This window comes from Vipera berus (genome assembly GCF_964194415.1).
Source record: "Vipera berus genome assembly, chromosome: 3".
Lineage (NCBI taxonomy): Eukaryota > Metazoa > Chordata > Lepidosauria > Squamata > Viperidae > Vipera > Vipera berus.
Window position 1 is genome coordinate 79930181 of NC_138204.1, and position 21909 is coordinate 79952089.

At 40.0% G+C, this 21909-nt stretch overlaps 1 protein-coding gene across 1 annotated transcript in view; it reads right to left on the reverse strand.

Moving 5' to 3' along the window:
* Window positions 1-4327: 4327 nt before the first annotated feature.
* Window positions 4328-21909, reverse strand: part of TTLL7 (tubulin tyrosine ligase like 7) — a 68089-nt gene continuing 50507 nt past the window's right edge. The window contains exons 17-20 of the mRNA XM_081322809.1: window positions 21443-21523; window positions 16366-16526; window positions 14358-14531; window positions 4328-4505 (exon numbers count right to left, since the gene is read on the reverse strand). Coding sequence (XP_081178935.1) covers window positions 4391-4505; window positions 14358-14531; window positions 16366-16526; window positions 21443-21523 — 531 coding nt within the window. The 3' untranslated portion in view covers window positions 4328-4390. The remainder of the gene's footprint in view (window positions 4506-14357; window positions 14532-16365; window positions 16527-21442; window positions 21524-21909) is intronic.

A 21909-nucleotide genomic window follows, 5' to 3' on the forward strand; every position in this document is an offset into this window, starting at 1 on the left:
AGTTATGGCATCTTCCCAACATTAACTTTGGGGGTGCCACATTAGAAGATCCAGATGTGACTCTTTTCTCATACCAATACTGTATTGCCCCCAAACTGTAGGGTCCTTGGTGTTCTCTTAGCTTGGTTGTTTGGTTGCAGATGTTTCATTATCCGACTAGGTAACATTGTTAGTACTTGTGCGCCAGAGTTTGTGCACTGAAGATGTTACCTAGCCGGGTAATGAAACATCTTCAGCCAAACAACCAAGTGCAGAGAGCACCGGGGATTCCACAGTCCAATCCTGTGCTACAGATATTCTCTTTTATTGCCCCAAATCCCAATGCTAGAACTAGTTGTTTCAAGGGTGTCTTCTTGACAATTGCTAGTAGGGAAAAGGTGATGCGGACTAATAAAATGGCAGGTGTGTCTTCCTATACATTTTGGAGCAACCCACAGAATAGGGTCACAGATCTAGGCTATAAAAAATCTCATGGCACCCAGAAGGAAGTGACAAGCTACAAAAAGCTCTTTCTCTCTGCTGCCGGCTAATGATTCCCAGTTTTTTTTGCAGCCCAGACATGGAGGTTGTAGCCTCAGGCCTCTTTTTGATTTGTCACTTAAAACCCAGCTATAAGCCCCAATATCTCTTAGACCTTTTATCTTAAAATATTAGTCTATTAATAAGGAGGGAAAACAATTAAAAAATATCCGGAGCAGTGTGTACTCAACTGTAAAACTCTATACAAGTTTAAGTTTACAACCATTCCAGAATGAATGCATTTATTGCATGATCCAATCTGGGTCGGTCACCGGCATTAGAGGTTTTGTCTTCTGAGCTTTTGGACTTGTACTGAAGCCCACTTTCAGGGAACTTCTCTCTAGCTAGAAATTCCCTGAAGATGGGCTCCAGCACGAGGCCCCAAGTCTCAGAAGACAAAACCTCTACTGCCGGTGACCAACCCAGATTGGATCCTGCAACATTATCCTGGAACACGTATATTCACCTTCATTTGTAATACATTTATTTAGTTCTTCTTTCCTTTTAAAGGCCTCATTTGATGCCAAAATTGCTGAGAGTACACCTCAGATTCCTAGATGTCCATAATTGTTACTCAGATTTGTCTTAAAAGTTTTGACAATAATGTGTCTTTGAAGGGGAATGTGCTCTTTCATCTGCGGAGGTTTTTTTTTCTATTCTTTACCCAAACCTGTTAGAAGTAGCATCAGTAAGCAATGTTCAGTTGTGCATTTAATTTTGACTTTGCTCAGTTTTTCAGCCTTTGCCTGTTTTTTGAATGTATTACATCGAATTCATGCCAAAAGAGCTTTTCTTTCTTCTTTTTTCTTTTTTTAGAATTTTAACATGACAGAACAGAGCAAACTCTCCTTTTTTTACTTTATGGCCATGTATATCTGGAAAATATTAAGATACAAAGCAATAGCAATCATATTGACCGTAAAAGAAGACCCTCAAAATTCTTACTGAGGATCTTTTTATCCAGACAATGGTTTGCAAAAAGAGAGAGAGAGTGAGTATAACTTTTCAAGTTTCCAAAAGCTTTTCATGTGGCAAGACATTTAAACTCCAGGGGGGAAAAAGGACAAGGACAGGCAAATACAATTAAGATATATTTAACTAAACATGTAAGGGCTTCAAACTGAGTAGAAGACTGCTTGCATACGCTCATCCGTTCCTACTCGTTTTGACCTCCAAGCATTTGGCCCTCCAGGCAAACTATATAGCTGCCCTTATCTACTCTTCTAGTTTTCACGTGTTCAGGCAAGTGCCTGATGGAACACTTTCTGCCTTCGTTGTGGTATTGATCAATCCATCTGCCACGATCCTACTACTGTACTTGAGACTGGGTGACACCCCAAACTTACAGTAGGTCAGGGTCCCCAACCCCCGGTCATTGGACCGGTACCGGGCCGCGGCATGCCAGCAACCAGTCCGCACAAACAAGCAAAGCCCCATGCGTGGGATGCAGGCAGCACACAAAGCCACGCACCCTCCGGTCCGCAGAAAAACCTCTCTCCATGGAACCAGTTACTGGTGCCCCAAAGGTTGGGGACCTCTGCAGTAGGGGGCTCTCTCCATTCCACGTACGGCTGTGGAATTGCTCTTTTTGAGAATGTTTTTGAAGAAAAGCAGGCTAAGTTGTGTTAATGAATAAAAATCAATTTATTTGGTAGCAAAGCAGTTGCTTTGGCAGTGGCACACTTTTTCCCTTCCTTCTGAGAAATTAATGCTTCCTATTAAAATCCATAGAATATTGTTTATGGTCCCTGGGACTCACTGCAATATTCAGAAGTGTACCTTTTTACAAAAGTGCATTGTATAATATTTGAAAAGCATATGATAGTATCCTAAGGATTTTAAAATTATGTTTGTACTGTCAATCGCATGGTAGAAAGTACTTATTCTTGAAAAGTAAATTATCTTCTTGAAGAAAGCAAGCAGCTCAATATATACACACGCACACACACAAAAATAAAAGAGCCAGTACAAATGCTTGCTGCCCATGTTTTTTTATTAGTAGTAATAATATTACAACGCTCCAGCTAGAAGTTATGGATCAGAACGGATGGTCTTGAATAATTTACCCAGAGGATTGACTTCACTTAACTAAGAGGTCTCAGCATGCCCTTACTGAAAAATAAAAATTGCACATTTCTTATCCTTCACTTCAGTTAAAAATATGCCCAAAGGTACATTAGGCTTTATACAAGTGTCTTTAACTGTGAAACAGAAACAACACACTTAGGAGTTTACTATCTTTATTCCCCTAAGCCTTATCATCTATCCTAATGGCACAATGCTCCCTACAAGAGAAGGAAAACAAACAAACAAACAAAAAAAGCTTTACATAAATAGTTCAGATCTAAAGACATTCTGCCTATAAATTAATTTAAATTTTAACAGGACCTGCAAGGTCACTTGTTGGGCAAAGCCATCCCATACTCAAGACGATGCTGAGAATGGAGTCTTGGAGCCATGAGACCAGTGGAATAGCTCGTCCACTGACCTACAATGTGGACGAGTATAAATTAAGAGTTAGGACATTCAAAATACCCTGGCCACATACATAACCATTTTCTTTTTCTTTCCCTTCATTTAAATCCCTTGTTTGGGGTCTGAAGATTTTTCCTTGAGACACTGGCTTCTCTATGGAGATGTTCCCAATTCTCTTGGCTATCAGTTCAGTATTCCCATTAACTGTGTTGCTGTGGAGTCTACAAATATTCCAAGGAGGGACTGCTGGCAATTGTGTACTAATTCCTCCTTTTAGTAATCTGGTGGCCAACCAGTCTTCCCTATTCCTTCCCCCTGTTTTAGCTTGGATAAATGGGGAACGAACCACAGAATTATACTTTATAGTCTGGGTTTCTTCCTCCTTTAATTCTTTGAAGGAGGGGCTCTGCCCTGCCATCTTCTCATCCAGAAACAAGTTGACTGACTGACAGTCTGTCTCATGTCTCAAAGCAAAAGGCCAGTTAGGATTCTGGGAAGAGAAGCGTGGCCATTCTGCGCTATGATTATTTCATAAAGAGCTGTTTCTACATAATGCCCCTTTCTTCTTGTTCCCCAAGCATTCAGTCTTGTGCCCTCCGAAATGTGTGTACAGTATGAGATCAAATATACGCCCCAAGTTATGCACACTTTCATCGGTGTGTGTGTGTGTGTGTGTGTGTGTGTGTGTGTGTGTGTGTGTGTGAACCCACTGATTGTGGCTTTATAGACAGGAATGATTTGCTCTAATTTTGAGCGACAACACGCCCCGGATGTAGGCAATGTAGGTAGGGATCATTGGTGCGCTCATGGATTTTCTTTCTCCCATTAAGTTCAATGGCACAGAATAGACCAGATCTGGAGCTAGAGAAAAACTGCTACTTCTGTGGGAACATGGCCACAGATGGTAGTAGTGTGGGATGTGACCAAGCTTGGTTCTCCTCTATTCAACTTGCATTTCTGATATGCTCTACTCTATCTGTAAAGGTATCTTCATGGAGAGAACACCTCTAACTGCAGAGAGCTCTAGTAGCACGTGAGTTAATATTGCAACATAACTGGTATTTCACCAGAGAGCAGGGCTTTCACTAAAGTCTTGATAGCTCCCTCAGCTGAGAGATCTCCAGTATAGGATTGTGGCCTCTGCAGCAAAAGTATCGCTTTTAGTACAAATTTATTTAGTCATCTAGCAAATGTGGACATTCATGTACCTCTGTAAACAGTTTAATAAGTTTTATTACATTCTGAGAAATGTTATGTGTTTACAGCAGATTTCTGAGCTACATTTTTATATATGGTAATAAATATATAACAATATCTATGTTCAGTTCCATCACACATTTGTATTTGAGGAGAAAAATAAAGCGCATTGCCCATTAATATAACCTCCCTTTTAGTTTCATGAGTGCTCATATTTAGATGTAAGCAAAACCGAGCGAGTCATCCCACATGAGCTACATCCAAAACCGGTGGAGGGTTTCATGATGAATTGCAACGGTCCTGGTAGTAAATACCTAGAAAAAGGTTTAGAGAACAAAGGCGTAAGAATTCAAACACATATCTTCAATTCAACTAAACAAGTATTCACAAACAAATAATCTATCAGGAAAAGGGACATACATTTGCGTGATTCAATCATAACACCGTATGACCAACAGTGTAATATCTTCACTACCTTGCTACAACAAAGGTATTATCTTACCAATACGGCAACTGGTGATTCAGAGAGAACTTAATCGATTTTAGGACAGTACGTTAAAACTTTGCAAACATGCATTTTAAAAATATGATGAACAAGCTGGTTATATTCCACTCGGAACATCATCAAGGTAGTATTTGCAAAAAGGGGATTCTCTTTTTCCAAACATAATTTTTCTACCTCATCCAAATTCTGATCTTACAATCTCTGCAGTGCAGGCTTTTGCTCCCATTGGGGTGTTCCACTAAACACAACCAGCAAATAACTACGACACTTATGCTGCACAAAAAACCCTGATACATACTGAAATTTCAAATATGTGTTTTTGTTCTATTTTCCACACTTCAAGATTTGGTGTTCTTGATATTTAGCTAGTTTTTCATTATTTGTTTATCTTGCAGAATATATTCATTAGAACATATATACCTTCATGTACCAAGACACACACACACACACACATACGTGTGTGTATACACATATATATATACATACATGCACACACACACACATACACACACCAAACAATGGACAAAATGCTACTACCACCCCCACAAACTTCAATAAATCCTTCTGTATGAGAAGAAGATTGCAGACTACAGATGAATTATTGCATCTTTCAGTTGCTAGGATGATCAGCCTGAATCTGATTGGTAAAGAAAAAGTTTGGAAGATAAATGAAAATGGAAAATGGAAGCCATGTTACTTTGAAATAGGGAACAGAAAAGAGATAGAAACTTTTGTAAGACTCCAGAACAGATCTTTTAAAAACCAAGGAACAAAGCTTATATTTGGAACAGAACATAAATTCGATAGTTTCCTTTGATAATAACATCATTTACGTGTTTTTTTTTAAAAAATGGCCAAATATACACCAGCATATCTTTCCATTAGCTAGGCCAACCCTTGCCCAACCCGTTTCCTACTGTTTTCTGGAAATTGCTAAGGAAGTTTCTTCATAATTCTGCAAATATTAAGGCTTGCTCAGTTAAATTATATTGTCCTTTTACATAAATTATATACTATGGAAATGCTCCTCAAATTGGGTAGCTTCAACATTAAAATTTGATAAAGAAATACAATATTTGGAAGTACGTCAAACAATCCTAACTTCTTCTTTGAAATGAATTCAGATATATTATTTCCAGATATCATCTGGAATTCATGTTTCTCTCTTGGTGTTCAGGCCAGAATTTAGGGTTTCTGTGGAAAAGATTTTTTTAATGCCTAGCATACTATTATTTATTTTTATTTTATTTTAATTCCATTTGTATCCCGCCCTTCTCCGAAGACTCAGGGCGGCTTACAAGCTTAGCAGTAGCCTTCATCCTATGTATATGCCTGCTTATTAGGGCTTTCACACACACCCCAAGAGGCATTATTACAAAGTCAGCTTAATTGCCCCCAACAATCTGGGTCCTCATTTTACCTACCTCGGAAGGATGGAAGGCTGAGTCAACCTTGAGCCTGGTGGGACTCGAACCTGCACTAATTGCAGGCAGCTGGTGTTACTTAAGGAGGCATTAGCCCACTGCTCCACCAAGGCTCAATTATCTTGCTTCATGCATGCAGTGTGGTACTACCATTAACATACACACATACTGGCAACCTGTGATCATAACATTTCTTTTCCTTACCCATCACATGCCTACAGAACTTTTAAGATTTAAAAGCAAGTAAAACGTGAGCCATTTAAGAAGTAAAAGCCGTTCAACCTCAACAGCTTTTCTATTCACTTATTCCTCATATTTTCTTTAAAAAGGACAAGTATATTCTGTGTGGCCTTTATGCTGCTTATCTCAAATTATGACAGGGTCAGCATGGAGGAGGACATAGAATTAAGGGGTAAATCATTTTGTGTTGCTTGAAATAACCCCTGACCCAGAAACATCAATACCAAATTTTGCTGCATTAGACTAAACCCCACCATTACTTAATGAAGTTGTGATATAGCCACCATCTCATTATCATGATTTTAGCAAATTGCTAATTCACCATTCATCAGTGACTCTCTGATTTATATACTTAAATCGCTGGCAACCCCAGCAGAAACAGAACTTGGAATAAAAACCTACAAACAGTCATTTATCATAAATTGTCTAATAACCACCCTTTAATTTATTTCCCATTACTAACGCTCTATAATTACTTGCAGATATTAGATGCCCTGAAAATGTATAAAAATAACACCTACCCTAAGTGGAAGCTACGTTACAAGTAATGTATTATGCTAGAACTAATACACACATAATAGAGCACACTGTTTAGAAAACGTTACCTCATAAGATGGTGAATGCTAAACACCGTGCTGTAAGAGTCACAATGATTAAATGCCATGAGAGCATATGCTAAAGCCAGGTTGTTGTTATGGAAGGCTCCCCATGAAAGAACTGCACACAAAGACCTGCTTTAGCGGAACGATGCCTATATTTCAGGGTTCCCTTCCCTCCCGGACCAAATCCAATGAAGTGTGTAAAATGGCAGAATTCATGCCTAAGGCTCCATGCAAAGATCATTAAATATGTCCACAGTAGAAAGGACACATTAATTACACGTTTTGAAGGTTCAGGGGAAAAATAAATCAATTAAATAAAGAAGTAGGGGGGGAAAAGAGCTTTTTGTGATGGGCAAGGGAAGAGATGGAGAAACAGTAAAGACATTTCTGAGTGACAAAAGTGTTTACTATGGCATTTTATCACCCGGAAACGAAGAAGAGAAATTCCTGGACGTTTTGACAGGCAATATTGGTTAGCTGAACTGTGGCACTTACGGTACTTAATGTGAACATGCAAGCTATGCTGAAATAACTCTCCATAACGTAAATCATGAAAAGCAAGGGTGATCTTTGGTCAAAGTTGATTAATGTGAGATCATCAATAAACAAAGGTAAAAGATTAGCCATGCAGTTTTTTTGTTGTTTTTGTAGAGCTCTCGCTCTTACAACTGGGTTGCGCACCTACGACTGCTGCACATCCACAGAGTCATGTGTTCAAGGCATTGTCAATGGACATGTATTTTTATGGGTTGCACCATCTATCTTGTGCAACCTTCCTAGTTGGCTTCCAACAAGCATAGTCAGTGGGGAAGCTGAAATTGCTTAACCATCACATGATTCACTTAACCACCATGGTGATTCACTTAATGAATGCAGCAAAAAAGGTCACAAATTTTGGTACAACTCACTTAATGATTGCCTTGTTCAGAGACAGAGGTCCCAGGTCCAACTTGTGGCCTTAGGTCAAGGACTACCTGTAACATATTACTCTATAGCAGGGGTGTCAAACTGCCAGCCCGCGTGCTGGACACATCATCCGGAAGCCACGCCCACCCCATTGTCGGCAATGGCATAACTGTCCCGATACATTGTGCAATGTCAAGTGACGTCGCGGGTTTGACAAGTCTGCTCTACAGGTTCTGTCCAGAAGCTGCAGCTGCAAAATTTCTTCTAAATAGACAATAATCCCTTGCAAAATTAAGTTTGTCTCTGCTAACGTGCAAAATGCATTGCCGTAGTCCAAACGGGAAGCCTTGCTCACAATCAAACGTGCCTTAGTCCAGGGCTTTTCAACCAGTGGTACGGGTACCACCTGTGGTACATTGGCACCTAGCAGGTGATACGCGGCCATTCTAGAAAAGTGGTAGCGGGGGAGGGGGATGAGCTGAAACAGTGGCAGCACCGCACAAGCCTGAGCGAGAGATGGCTGGAGATGCAGGGCTCTCAGGGCTCAGCGGAAGCGCCAGGATCAGCGCTTCTTCGGGGCTGTCAGGGCTCAGCGGAAGTGCCAGAATTAGCGCCAGCCTCCAGCTGGAGCTCAGCACTGATCCCGGCACTTCTGCTGAGCCCAGAAGAAGTGCCGATCAGCTGGAATGTTGCAGCATCTCCAGGCTCTTGTGATTTACATTCAGATGCTTGGCAACTGATTCATATTTATGACGGTCACAGTGTCCCAGGGTCATGTGAAGTGACCAAAACCTGCTGCAACCACCCAGCAGACAGGGGGAATAAAAACCAAACACCCACCCCACCCACCCCCGCTGCCAATCCTCAACAGAAATGCTCACAACAATGAAAACCTCGGACAGGAGGAAGAGTACCGCCGGGAGGGCAGGCACTCTTGCTCGGCTGTAGCTTGGGGGGCACTTTTTTCAGTGCCATTGTAACTTCGAACAGTCACTAAGAGAACTGTTGTAAGTCGAGGACTACCTGTACTTCATCACTTTTTTCCTTTTTTTTTAATTGGTCATCAAGTTTTTGACTCCTTGCTAGGCGACTGGTGGTACTCGGATGTTGCCATATCCTAAAAGTGGTACAGTGGGTGAAAAGGTTGAAAAGCCCTGCCTTAGTCAACTCCTGTTTGGATTACCACAATGCGCTTGAAGACCATCGGAAGTTGCAACTGATGCAGAATGCAGCAGCAGTTTGGGGTGCCCTGTGGTACAGCCAAGAAACACCTGGCTTTCAGTTGCTTTTTGGGTGTGATTCAAGCGCTGGCTACATGACACACTGCCATATTTCTTGCACGACCCCCTCTCTCTAAGGGTTTCTGCCTGTCCTACTAAATTAAATTGGGGAGGGTGAGGGCTTTTCGGGTCCTCTCACTTAAATATTGCCATCTGATGAAACCCGAGGCATGCCTTCTCAGTGGCTGCCCCAATGATTTCTACATGGGGCTGCCCTTGAAGACCACTCGGAGGCTCCAACTGGTACAGAATGCAGCCGCGAGAGTTGTGTTGGGAGTCTCCCGATACTCCCATGTTACACCTCTGCTCCGCGAGCTGCATTGGCTCCCAGTTGTCTTCCGGGTGAGGTTCAAGGTGCTGGTATTGACCTACAAAGCCCTACATGGCATGGGTCCGGAATACCTTGGGGAGCACCTGCGGCCGGCATCAACTTCCCTCCGCCCAATACGCTCCCACAGAGAGGGTCTCCTCAGGGTGCCACCGGTCAAAGAATGCCGACTGGTGGCCACCAGGGGGAGGGCGTTCTCTGTGGGCGCGCCGGATTTATGGAACCGTCTTCCGGTTGAGCTCCGGATGGCGCCCGACCTTCGCTCCTTCCGGCGTGATCTAAAGACGTATCTTTTTGAACAAGCTGGCCTGGCCTGATGGGAGGGGGTTGGGTTTTTATTATAAATGCGTTTTAATCTATCTAAGAGTTCTGGGCACTTGTTTAATCTTTTTTAATTTTTGTATTCTGTCTTTTTAACATGTATTGCCCTGTTCACCGCCCTGAGTCCTTTGGGAGAAGGGCGGTATACTAATAAAATTGAAATTGAAATTAAAAAAAAAATTGGAACAGCCTCCCACCAGAGTTCAGAGGAATTGCTACTCTTTCAGCCTTCTGAGGTGTGTGAAGGACCTGTTTCCCTAAAAGCACTGGGCTAGAATGTGGGGGGAGGGGGGGTTAAAACTGTGAGGTTGTTTAGTGTGGCATCTGGGGTGGTGGTGGGAGGAGTTACATTTTTAATTACAGGTAGTCCTCGACTTACAACAGTTTAAAGTTACAGCAGCACCGGGGGGGGGAAAAGTGACTTGTGACAAGTTTTTACACTTCATGACCATGGCAGCAATCCCCACTCTCACGTGATCAAAATTCAATTTGACAGCGGTTGCGGCATCCCTCGTGATGCGATCAGCTTTTGCAACCTTCTCACGAGCAAAGTCCATAGGGAAGCCGGATTCACTTAACAGCAGTGTTACGCACTTAACAACTGCAGTGATTCACTTAACAACTGTGGCGAGAATGGTTGTAAAATGGGTCAAAGTGGACTATTGTGAACTGCCCTAGAGTCTTTGTATGAAATAGACGCCCATCTAAATCCTATAAATAAATAATGATGGATTTCAATTGAATTGATTAAGGAGTAAGTAGGGGGGAAAGGGGTGTCCCAGAAAACATGCATCCAATAAGGAGAGTTGGAGGAGAACTCCTCAGAAAAGGATTTGAAGTCTATAAAATACTTTCATTTTAGACAGGGCAGGAGAATAAAATACAAAAAGGAAACAAATGCACTGCAGAGAAGAAATCCCTACTATTTTTTTCCCCAAAAAAGGCAATTCTCTGAGCATACCAATTGCTATGGTGCATTAACTATATCCTCGATTAAAAATTAGAATTATAGGTAGTTCTTGGTTAACAGCTCTCTTTTTTAATGATCATTCAAAGTTACGACAGTGCTGAAAAAGTAGCTTTATGACTAGTCCTCAGACTTATGAGCGTTGCAGTACTAAATGTCTATGGAGATTCTCAGTCATCCAGGTCACAGTTATCCCAAATTTGCGTTTTCACGAGGCAACTGGACTTCCTCGTTTCTCTTCGAAGATGTTTCGCTTCTCATCCAAGAAACTTCTTCAGCTCTTCAGAGAGAAGCGAAACGTCTTCAAAGAAAAACGAGAAAGTCCAGTTGCCTCGTGAAAAAGCATCTTTGGGAGTGTTGCGGTGTCCTGCAATTACATGACTGCTATTGGCTCACTTCACAGCCAGCTTCTCACAAGCAACACCAATGGAGAAGCTAGAGGTAAGTTGCCATTTGTGGTCACAGACTGTTGCACTTAATGGTTGCAGATGATTTGCTTAACAACTGCACTAGAACTGATGTGGTCCAGCATGATCATGTATTGTTTCGCTTAACAACCATATTGCTTAGCAACAGAGCTGCCGGTCCCAATAGCAGTCATTGTGATGATGGAGCAGCATTTTGACCAAATCTTCCCGAGCTTTAAATGTTACACTGCTTGTCATAGAAGATGTTTCAAGAATCTTTGTTTCAAGAGTCAAGAAGTGAAAGCACTTTATATATTGGCTCTGCTAACCCAGGTTTTTCTAACCTGGCCAGTGTGTGTGTGATGTGAAAGCAAGTGTGGTGTGTCATGAAAACCAGAAAGACCCAGGTTCAAGTCTACTTTCAGCCATGGAAACTCCCTGGGAGTTTCCACCTAACTCATTGGAATTGCTATTATAAGTATAAAGGGAAAGTCTATGTAGCCACCAGAACTTCTAGAGGAAAGACAGATTTGTAAACGTAACAAATACATAAATGGTGCCTTCCAGACATGTTGAACTACAACCCTACCTTATAACAACTCTCTAGGGCAGGGGTCTTCAAACCTGGCCCTTTTATGACTTGTGGACTTCAACTCCCAGAATTCCTCAGCCAGGCATGCTGGCTGAGGAATTCTGGGAGTTGAAGTCCACAAGTCATAAAAGGGTCAAGTTTGAAGACCCCTGCTCTAGCTTGTCAGGCAAAGATTTTTTTTTCTCCAGCTTTGCTACTAAGGACTTCTTAACTGAGGATGCTGGCCCTGAATTATGTTGCTTCTCAGCAGTACGGTTCATCTTTTGTTTCCCCATCAAAATCTGTTTCTGATTATTTCAAATTACTCAACCTCTGAAGTGGCAATTTTCTTTGGAACTATGTTGTATACTGAAAAGGAGACAGAAAAAAGAATTCAAAGGATCTGAACCTTCCCTTATCTTATTTGAAAAGCAGGTTTGATTAGGGCGTCAAGAAGACTATGTACTTTCCTTGGAGGAAAAAAAAAAGAAGGAGGTTTATGATGATAATTTCATGTGAGCTTTGAATTGGAAAGTACACATTTTCCGTTCTTTCCAAAGGAAATACTGATGAACAAATGTCTGATGGTTAATTGCTGGAAAGAAATTATACACTTCAGATCTGGAAATTAAGGACTGGAGCATTTCCAAAAAAGGCCAGTTATAAGAAAGAAAAAACAAGTCAGAGTGGATCTTTAAAGGGAGTAGATTTACTGCAAATTTTCTGCAACATCATGGAGTTTTCAGCCCTAGAAACACCTGCCAGCAATCATCATTCTCTTTCTTAAAGTTGTCAAATGGCTGAAGCTTGCTTTTTTTTCTGACAAAGGCTACTGCCTAACTATTGTGCATTAGAATTACTACATTAAAAAGATAGAACAAACAAATTTGAACTGTGTTCAACTTAAAATGCCCTTTTGAACACTAAATAGGCTGAAGGCCCACACTAGTATATTAAATGGGCGATTTCAGAGATTTCAAGAATGATTTGGGCTCAAAAGAGTTGGATTCAACACATTTCTGCATATGTCTATTACATTACATTTTCATCTTGCCTTTCTCCTAGAAGTTCAAGTTGGTTAATAAGGCGTCTCACTTTTTTTTTACCCCACCTCCTCTACCATAGGGCTATTAAACTGCAGAGCTGAGAAAAAAATACCTGGCTCAAAATTCATAGAGAGACTAGAACCTGGATTTCTCCAATCCAATGTTACCATTTTTAATACATTATCACCATTTTTAAAAAAAAGTTATGCAGAAACTACCATCTGGAAATGTCTTTCAATTTTTGTCACATATTATATATTCTAACATAATGGAGTAAGGCAGGCAGGATCACTAACATGTTGAAGTTTGGGGATGTACCGCAGACTTTTACCACAAATAAAATTATTTCAGAATGAAGTAAGACAGCATCAGAGCTGTGTGATGTTTCTGTGCCATGGCTATGTCGAAGGTGCACCACATCCTGATTACTATAGCCATATGGTAAGGAAACTTTATAAGCAATTTATATTGGGTTTATATTTCTAAAAAATATACCTATGCTTAATTTTGCTCCTGTTTGAAAGGACTGTGAATCACTTCTAATAATGGCACATTATTTATTTTATTTATTTATTTTTATTGCATTTATATCCCGCCCTTCTCCGAAGACTCAGGGGGGCTTACAAGCTTTAGCAGTAGCCTTCATTCTATGTATATGCCTGCTTGTTAGGGCTTTCACACACACCCGAGCGGCATTATTACAAAGTCAGCTTATTGCCCCCAACAATCTGGGTCCTCATTTTACCTACCTTGGAAGGATGGAAGACTGAGTCAACCTTGAGCCTGGTGGGACTCGAACCTGCACTAATTGCAGGCAGCTGGTGTTACTTAAGGAGGCATTAGCCCACTGCTCCACCAAGGCTCTTAGATGCTTTGGGGAAAATGCTTTGGATTACTTGTAAGTAACATGGGATATTTGGGGATCACAAGTTTATCATAATATTTTTGTAATTCTCAACTACTCAATATACAGAATTCATTTTCATTATATTAACAAGCACCAACTTTGTGCCTCTCAGATATTTTACATCTCTTAGTCTTGGAAAACAAAGGGGAGAAAGTGACTATGTTTCTGCACTAAAATAATAAGAGGCAGCAATGAGAAGCTAGGAATTACATATATAAGAATCAGGGGGTTTTATTCCTCCATTCAGTTGTGTCCAATAATAGGAGTTTGACTGGACAAGTAATTTATACTTTCCTTGGCAAGGTTTTTCCAAAGTGGTTTGCCATTGCCTCTTTTCTAGGGCTGAGAGAAAGTCACTGGCCCAAGTTCACCCAGCTGGCTTTGTGATTAAGGCAGAACTGAACTCACAATCTCCCAGTTTTTAGTCTGGTGCTTTAACCACTACACCAAACTGGCTGTCATAAGAATCAGTTTAAACATATGTAAACTGCTGGATTGGAGTTACTATACTGGACCGAAACATTAAAAGTTAAATTAAACTTTTAATTTAAAGTTTTGTATCAACTGAGATTCTGCAACAAAAATCCAATGGTATGGTAGCCTAATCACACCCCTGCATCACTTTTAACATCACAAAACATCAAATTCAGCATCATGCATACCTTGTGTCGTCCCAATCAGAATTCATTCCAGAAATGGACCCTCTAACATCAGACGAGTATTTGTAAACCACTAGCAGGCACTGTTTACAAAGCTCAACTATTCGTTGGCAACACTGGAGCTGATCGGCAGTCACGGCTTCTGTGCTTTTACTGAATATTGTCTCCCAAGAGCTCCTGTTGGCATGGAAACAGACATGACCTCATGCTTTCTGCCACAAATGACAATCTGAAATCTTTACATGAGAAATTTAGCTACAGAAAAGGAAGTGAATTAATGTATGACTTTGTTAGTTTACGGTAAACAGCTGGTACTGTTTCACCAACAATTGGCGGGAAATAGGAAAATACAAATTAATAATTCAGCCTTTGTCTTTCAAAGACCTCACTAGTCAGAGTTTCTGTGGTAGAACTTTTTTTTAGGAGAAGAGAATGTTGGGGTGAGAATTGTAACTGGGCCCTTGAAATCCAGCAACATTGCCAGGATGGGCTCTCGAAGGAGCAAAAAGTAATTCAGGAAACACAGGAGTTACCGTATTTTTCGGACCATAAGACGCACTTTTCGCCTCCCAAAAGTGGGTGGAAAAACGAGGTGCATCTTATGGTCCGAAGGTAAGCGAAAACACTTGTCTCCCGTTCAGTCAACACAGTCCATCAGCTCCACTGGAGAGACGTGATTGAATGAAGACATGGAATTCTCCACCCCGCCCGTGATTGGTTGGCAGGGGAGGAAATATGGACGTGCCTGCCATGCCTTCTGACTGCCTCCCCCTCCCTGCGCGTGCACATTTTCTTTCTTTTACCTCGCTGCTAAAGAAATAGTTTTTGCTAAACTAAACCTCATAGGCGACTTGCCCCAGCAAAGCCGTGAGGAGTTGTCCCTGCAGGTTTCTCTGCGAAGTTTATTGGAAGTGATTTCCCATTTGCAAGATAATACTGCTAATTGTTTGAAATTGCTTCGGGATCTTAGAAAACCTATTCAGGGAAAAGAAACTACCGGTACCTTTCTTTCTTTCTTTCTTTCTTTCTCTCTTTCTCCCTCCCTCCCTCTTTCCTTCCTTCCTTCCTTCTTTCTTTCTCTCTCTCTCTCTCTCTCTTCCTTGCTCCCTCCCTCCTCCCTCCTTTTTCTTCCTTCCTTCTTTCTTTCTTCCTTCCTTCTTTCTCTCTCTCTCTCCTTTCTCTTTCTTTCTTTCTTTCTTTCTTTCTTTCTTTTTCTCTCTCTCTCTCTCTTTCTTCCTCCCTCCCTCCCTCCTTCCTTCCTTCCTTCTCTCTCTCTCTCCCCTCCTTCCTTCCTAGTATACCGGTACTATTTGGTTCAGAATATTTTTTTTTCTTGTTTTCCTGCTCTAAAAACTGGGCGCGTCTTATGGTCAGGTGCGTCTTATGGTCCGAAAAATATGGTACTTCTCTCTTGACTCCATAGCAGCTTTCTGCTTTCTAGATCGGATCAACTTCAGCTCTAATCATCTTCTGCCAGGATAACTGTTGCCTATGGACCACCAGATAATTAGGGAATAGGAGAGCTGAACAGGTGATCAAAGCAGCAAAAAGTCTCTCTGTGTGTTTTTTGTGTGAAATTTCAGTTCAAACCACTACTTCCCAAAAGAACATACCTGTGATTTTGAACAATTCTGTTTTGATTAAAAAGTCCTGCATCCAGTGATGGGATTCAGCCGGTTCGCACCAGTTCGGCAGAACCGGTAGCTAATTTTTTGTTGAGTTCTAGTCCAGGCCCAGAACAGACTTCTGGAAGCGGCACCCACACAGAGAACTGGTTGTTCACATATTTGAATCCCACCACTGCCTGCATCCATAATCTTTCCAACACTCAGAATATAAAATATGGAAATAGGGGAATGAATATTTTTGAGAAAGTTTAAATAAGTAGACAGTATTACTAAACTAGCTATGAGGAAAATAAATCTACAGCAGTCACAAAAGACAAAAAGCTTTGTTTTTGTTCCAAGAAAAACAATTTCCGTGTCTGTGTTTTGTGAGTGTATACTCTTACCCTGAATTACAGAAACAGTTCCACAGCCCTTGGCCATGGCTCCAGAGCAGGCGATTAAACACACGGTTAAAAAGTCGGTACAAATGTAAACATTCCACATCTGAAACTCTCCAGATATGCTTCAGGACAGAGCGAATACTGACTTTCACAATGTCTAAAACCTACAAAAAAGATTAAATTGAATGAATGAATGAATGTTAAGGAACAGTTAAAACAGCAACTTGAAAATGATCTCACAGGTTCTAGGATGGATTATTTTTTTTAAAAAGCAATACACTCCTAGTACTTGGTACTTGGCTTGATTACAATATATGTAATGAAAAACATTTTATTTATTAAAATAAATATGCTGTCCAAGATGACTGCAAACAAACACAAATTTATTTATTAGGCATAAGGCAACTCCTACCACTACAGCCACAGCACAAGGAAATATACAAGGAAAGGAGGGGGCAATTCTAGAAACATAGGTAGTTTTTATTTTTTTTAAGTTTCAATTTTTTTCACTTTCATAAACCAGAACTCTTTTCAGAGGTATAAAACTACAGCTATTAGGAGGCTTCCAGATTTACATAATTTGACTCCATTTACCATGATTGTTGAGATGTAGCAATTTGTGATAAAGGTCAAATTCAAAGGAAACCTGTTCTTCCCATTTGCAACCCAAGCCAGCTAAATATAGCATTGATTGGCTATAAATCTTTGATGTCATAAGATGACCTCAGGAACAGTATTTCAATGGTCATGATAATGACAGTGAAGAAGTTTTTTGAATCGGTACATCAGTGCATCAAGCTAAGAAAAATTCTGCTTGACATGGAGAAAAGGGGAAAGACATTAAAGTGATCTAATTTCAGTCTCCTGGTTAATAAGTTTTCATGCCCCTGGTGTTCCAAGCACAAGCAAAGGCTGAATTTTACCTGCTGGAAAAAAGGCAGTCCCTGACATTTCTGTGCTTCAAAATTCACCCTTGATTTCCTATAAGGCTGACACTATTTGAGCATTCTATTTTTCTACCTAAAATCATATCCAAGCTAGCTCTCAAACATAAGGCATCTACAATTCTCACTGTTTTCTGGATATCTTGCAGATGGTTTGAGGGTAAGTTCTTTCATCTGATTACACAGGAAGCCAGTAAATTATGTCAGTACAGGCATGGCTAATATGATATCTTAACTAGAAACTGATACTATTCTTGTTTAATATTCCACTGGACTTATTCCCAACTGTTTCTGGCTCATAGTGAGGCATTACGGTTATTAATTTTTCTTTTTTAGAAAAGTAGACTTACCATTCTTCTTATGGAAGCTTTAATTTGTCTTCTATTTATGTATTTAAACAAAATAGATAATTTTACTGCCCTCTAGATTCCAGCTACGGTTAGCCTATTGAAAGTATTCTTTTTGGTGGATATGTACTGTTCTTTACCACTCAGTAATGTAATATCTGAAGGGCTGATTTGTATAACTAAATTACATAGGACAGGCCCATTAAAAGGCCATGTGGCCATTTAGATGTAGACCTCACTGCTGGGGATATATTCAGAGCCTTGGAAGAGAAATCAAAACTGATCACATGAAACCAAGTTCTTCTGCTTTAGGACAGTGATGACTTTATTTCAATTCCTTTCAGCACTGACTAGATGTCATAGAGCCACGTCTTGCTACAATTAACTTATCAATTCCAATTTTCTGTAAACGAATGTTAGAGATGCATAGACTTTATCCTGGACCAACATGTTCCTCTCAACATCAAATGTGGTACTGTAAATATAGGAACAATGCAGACACTATTTTGTGGCTTCAAGGCTGATTGACTGTGAATTAAAATAAAAGCTGGATTTAAAGAAAATTTATTTAAAGAAGCCTAGACTGGAAACTCTGCACAAAGCAATATAGATGGATGGACGGACATACCAGGTGCACAAATGCCTGGAAACCACAGGTAATTTTATAAATAGCGCAATAAAACTGAATTTAGACTTAGACTTACAGGAATAAAAAAAACATTTTTCTATTTGCAGACATGTTTTGTATTGCATGTAGCGACTATTGCATGCTTTTGCAGACGTGTTCTATATTGTGTAAGAACAACTGCAAAACCTCAAATATTTCTTTCATAAACCTAATCTATTGATAGCATGTTCCAAAAAAAAATACTCTTCTTTGAATTTGGCCACAAATTGCCAAGTCAGGATAAAGTAATCATTAACAATTATTATCACAAATCTAATACAATGGAAGCAAATTCAGAAACAAGCTTCTCTACCAACCCCAACACATGATAGGGCTACCAAAAACCCTTCTATCTTATCTGTCAACCTTTTGTGCAGCAGAGCAACTCTGGTTGCAAACGCAACTTTTCCATTAATTAATCTTTACAATGGATTATGAGCCATTCTTTTTATGGAAGCTTTAATTTGTCTTCTATTTATGTATTTAAACAAAATAGATAATTTTATTGCCTTCTGGATCCAGCAACGGTTAGCCTATTTGAAATATTCTTTTTGGTGGATATGTTTTTGGTGGATTTATACCCATGTTTCCCCGAAAATAAGACCAGGTCTTATATTAACTTTTGTTCCAAAAGATGCATTAGGTCTTATTTTCCAGTTAGCTCTTATTTTTGGAGCAATATGGTATTCAATGCATCCATCTGGCTGACGATCTTAACTGGGGCTTATTTTTGGGGTGAGGATTATATTACAAGTGTCCTGAAAAATCATGCTAGGGCTTATTTTCCGGTTGGGTCTTATTTTGGGGGGAAACACGGTAGCAAAGTGTTGGTATGTATTTTTGATTTGCCATAATTGTTGTATATTGTCCTTAACCGATACCTGGCAAAAATACATGTTTTATACTGCCACTTTCATTTTGCTTTGTCTTCCTTTTCTTAAGCACTTGCCCTTACTAACATAGAAAGTCCTAGTTTTTCCGATCGGGTCTCAATGTGTACTCACACACATTAAGGTACAATGTCAGTGTCAAAGCTAATCTTAAAAACAAGATTAGGTTTAAATACAGGGAAGCCTACAGAACCCTCTGCTTTTCAAAAGAAGTTAAGACATTAATAGTACTTCAGATAACATTCACCCTCCCCGTCATCAGCCATACTTGCGAGACCACTTGCTGCCATTGTCAACCTCCCATCGCCCGGTTCACTCCCACAGAGTCGGCCTCCTCAGGGTGCTGTCGGCCAGGCAATGCTGGCTGGCGACCCCCAGGGGGAGAGTCTTCTCTGTGGGCGCGCCGACCCTCTGGAATGAATTGCCCCCAGAGCTGCAGACGACCCCTGACCTTCGGTTCTTCCACCGTGACCTGAAGACATGGTTGTTCCAACAAGCGGGCCTGGACTGACTACAGTTTTAATTAGCTTTTTACTGGTTTTTAAATTGTCATACAATTATTGTATTTACTGTTTCTTTTTTAAATTTTCTATTTTATGTTTTTAATTTTTATTGCTGTGCGCCGCCCTGAGTCCTTAGGGAGAAGGGCGGCATATAAATTTAATAAAATAAATAAATAAATAAATATTTTCCCAAAAAGAACACATTTTCTACACAGCGATCTAATATGCCATCCTGAACCTAGCCAGTGTATCTGAAATACCACTTAAATCAGTAGAAGAAAACTGGTGAAATATGGTGATTATTTTTTTTTAATGGGGACTCCTTTAACCACCTACAGGAAAATACAAGTTGGTATGGCTTCAAGCCTGGGAACAACTGACTAGTTTGAAGCACAATTGTGGGAACGACAAAAATAAGGAGAAATGAAACAGCACAAATCTTCCTTATTTTTGGACCCCAAAATTCTGGGGACTGGAGGGAGGGTGAAATTCTATGCCTGTGCATGTTTAAGCGGCAATCGTTCAAGTAGGAGGCTAGAGAAGGAAAGTGGAAGGACATGATCTGCCAATGGAGAAGGATACAGTGGTGTGTGAAGAAGAACCGCTTTATATGTGAAGACCGGTCTATCAGGGCAACCTAGTCTACTCCAAATATGGGACAAAGCATACTGCTACATCTGCCTAACATACAAGTGGCCCATGTTCGAATCTCCGAAGGGTATAGCTAGCTAATGAGAGATAAGTAGCTCAAAATAGCTATACTAGTTTCCCTTTAATTCTTTGTCAGTAAATTTAAATTTAACCACTTTACATCAAACCTTCCTCCCCCCCACCCTCCCCTGCCCTGGGGGCTTTAAAGCAGCATGAGTAATTGGATCACACTCAAGTTCTAACTATGAAAGGAAGATGCTTCAAAACCTGAATATAGATCTCAAGAAGAGAATTCCTTAAAGAAGAGGAAGTTGCAGGCAAACTAGAGGAGACACCATGGAGGGGGAAATGTTACTTGAAAAATGTTACTTGAAAAAAGAATCCGTTATACAGGACTGACAATTGCACCAAAATATTATTTATGCCAGTTGATCATAGTGCAATTGTGCACCAACACATTGTGCATAACACATTGTGGAAGTGCATCAAGTCCTTAAAGCTGTGTCCTGATATGCTTGCTTTTGAAAGTTATGAGAAACCTGATGGTGCATTTACCTAGAACCTGTACTGTGATATAAAAACTTTGAATTTAGATTAAATCACTTGTCAAGATGGCAGATTTCATTATTAAATTACTTATATTGGTTTGAACAGAATATGCTTTTCCTATTAAGGCTGCTCTTATTTTAATTTTCAATTTATTAGCACCACAAATAATGCACCACCGTATTACAATTATTGCTAAACCCACGAATAAACGGAAAAGAAGAGACATTTCTCTGTACAGCATGTTCTACCATTTTACCTTTGAAACTGTAATCTTGCTCTATTTAAGTGGCAATTCTGATCATTACATTACTCTCCAATGTGCCATTTGCTCAGATGAAATGGAGAAACAGCACTCTACCTACCTACCTACCTACAGTACCTACCTATCTATCTCCCTGCTACAAATTCTTAAAAATATGGAGGACTCCTGAATTTAAAGGTACAGTATTAGCAAGACTCAATAAAGCAAATGACTAATATAGTTGTTCACATGGCTAACCTAGAGTGAAAACAAGAAGTTGCTACTCACCTTTCGCTGTTTTACAGAGTCTAATTTTATTAACCAATATGATGCCACTTTTGATTTATAGTATTTCCAGTTATCCATTATCTATATCAAAGACAAAAGAATTAGAAAGGAGAATGAGATAGTTTCTAATTAATTATGCACACTACTCATTCTTTCACTCATTCATTTCATCTACTGTCACATGCAATTGAATTTGCTTCTCGCCTAGTCTGCTCTAAGTGAGAACAAACATTACCCACTATGCCAGAGTAAACATTGTAATCATAAATGCAAAAATGTGAGGATTGCCTGCAAATAAACCATGAAGCAATAGTATCCATGAGGTCAAATTAGTTGGTCTCACAAAATCAGCATCATGCCCTATGATGGAAAATCCATCCCTTTTGCACATTCATCATAATACATACATCTCAAAAAGGTAGTGCCTGAAGCTGGAGCCACTTAATGTGATCAAGGTATCTTACCTG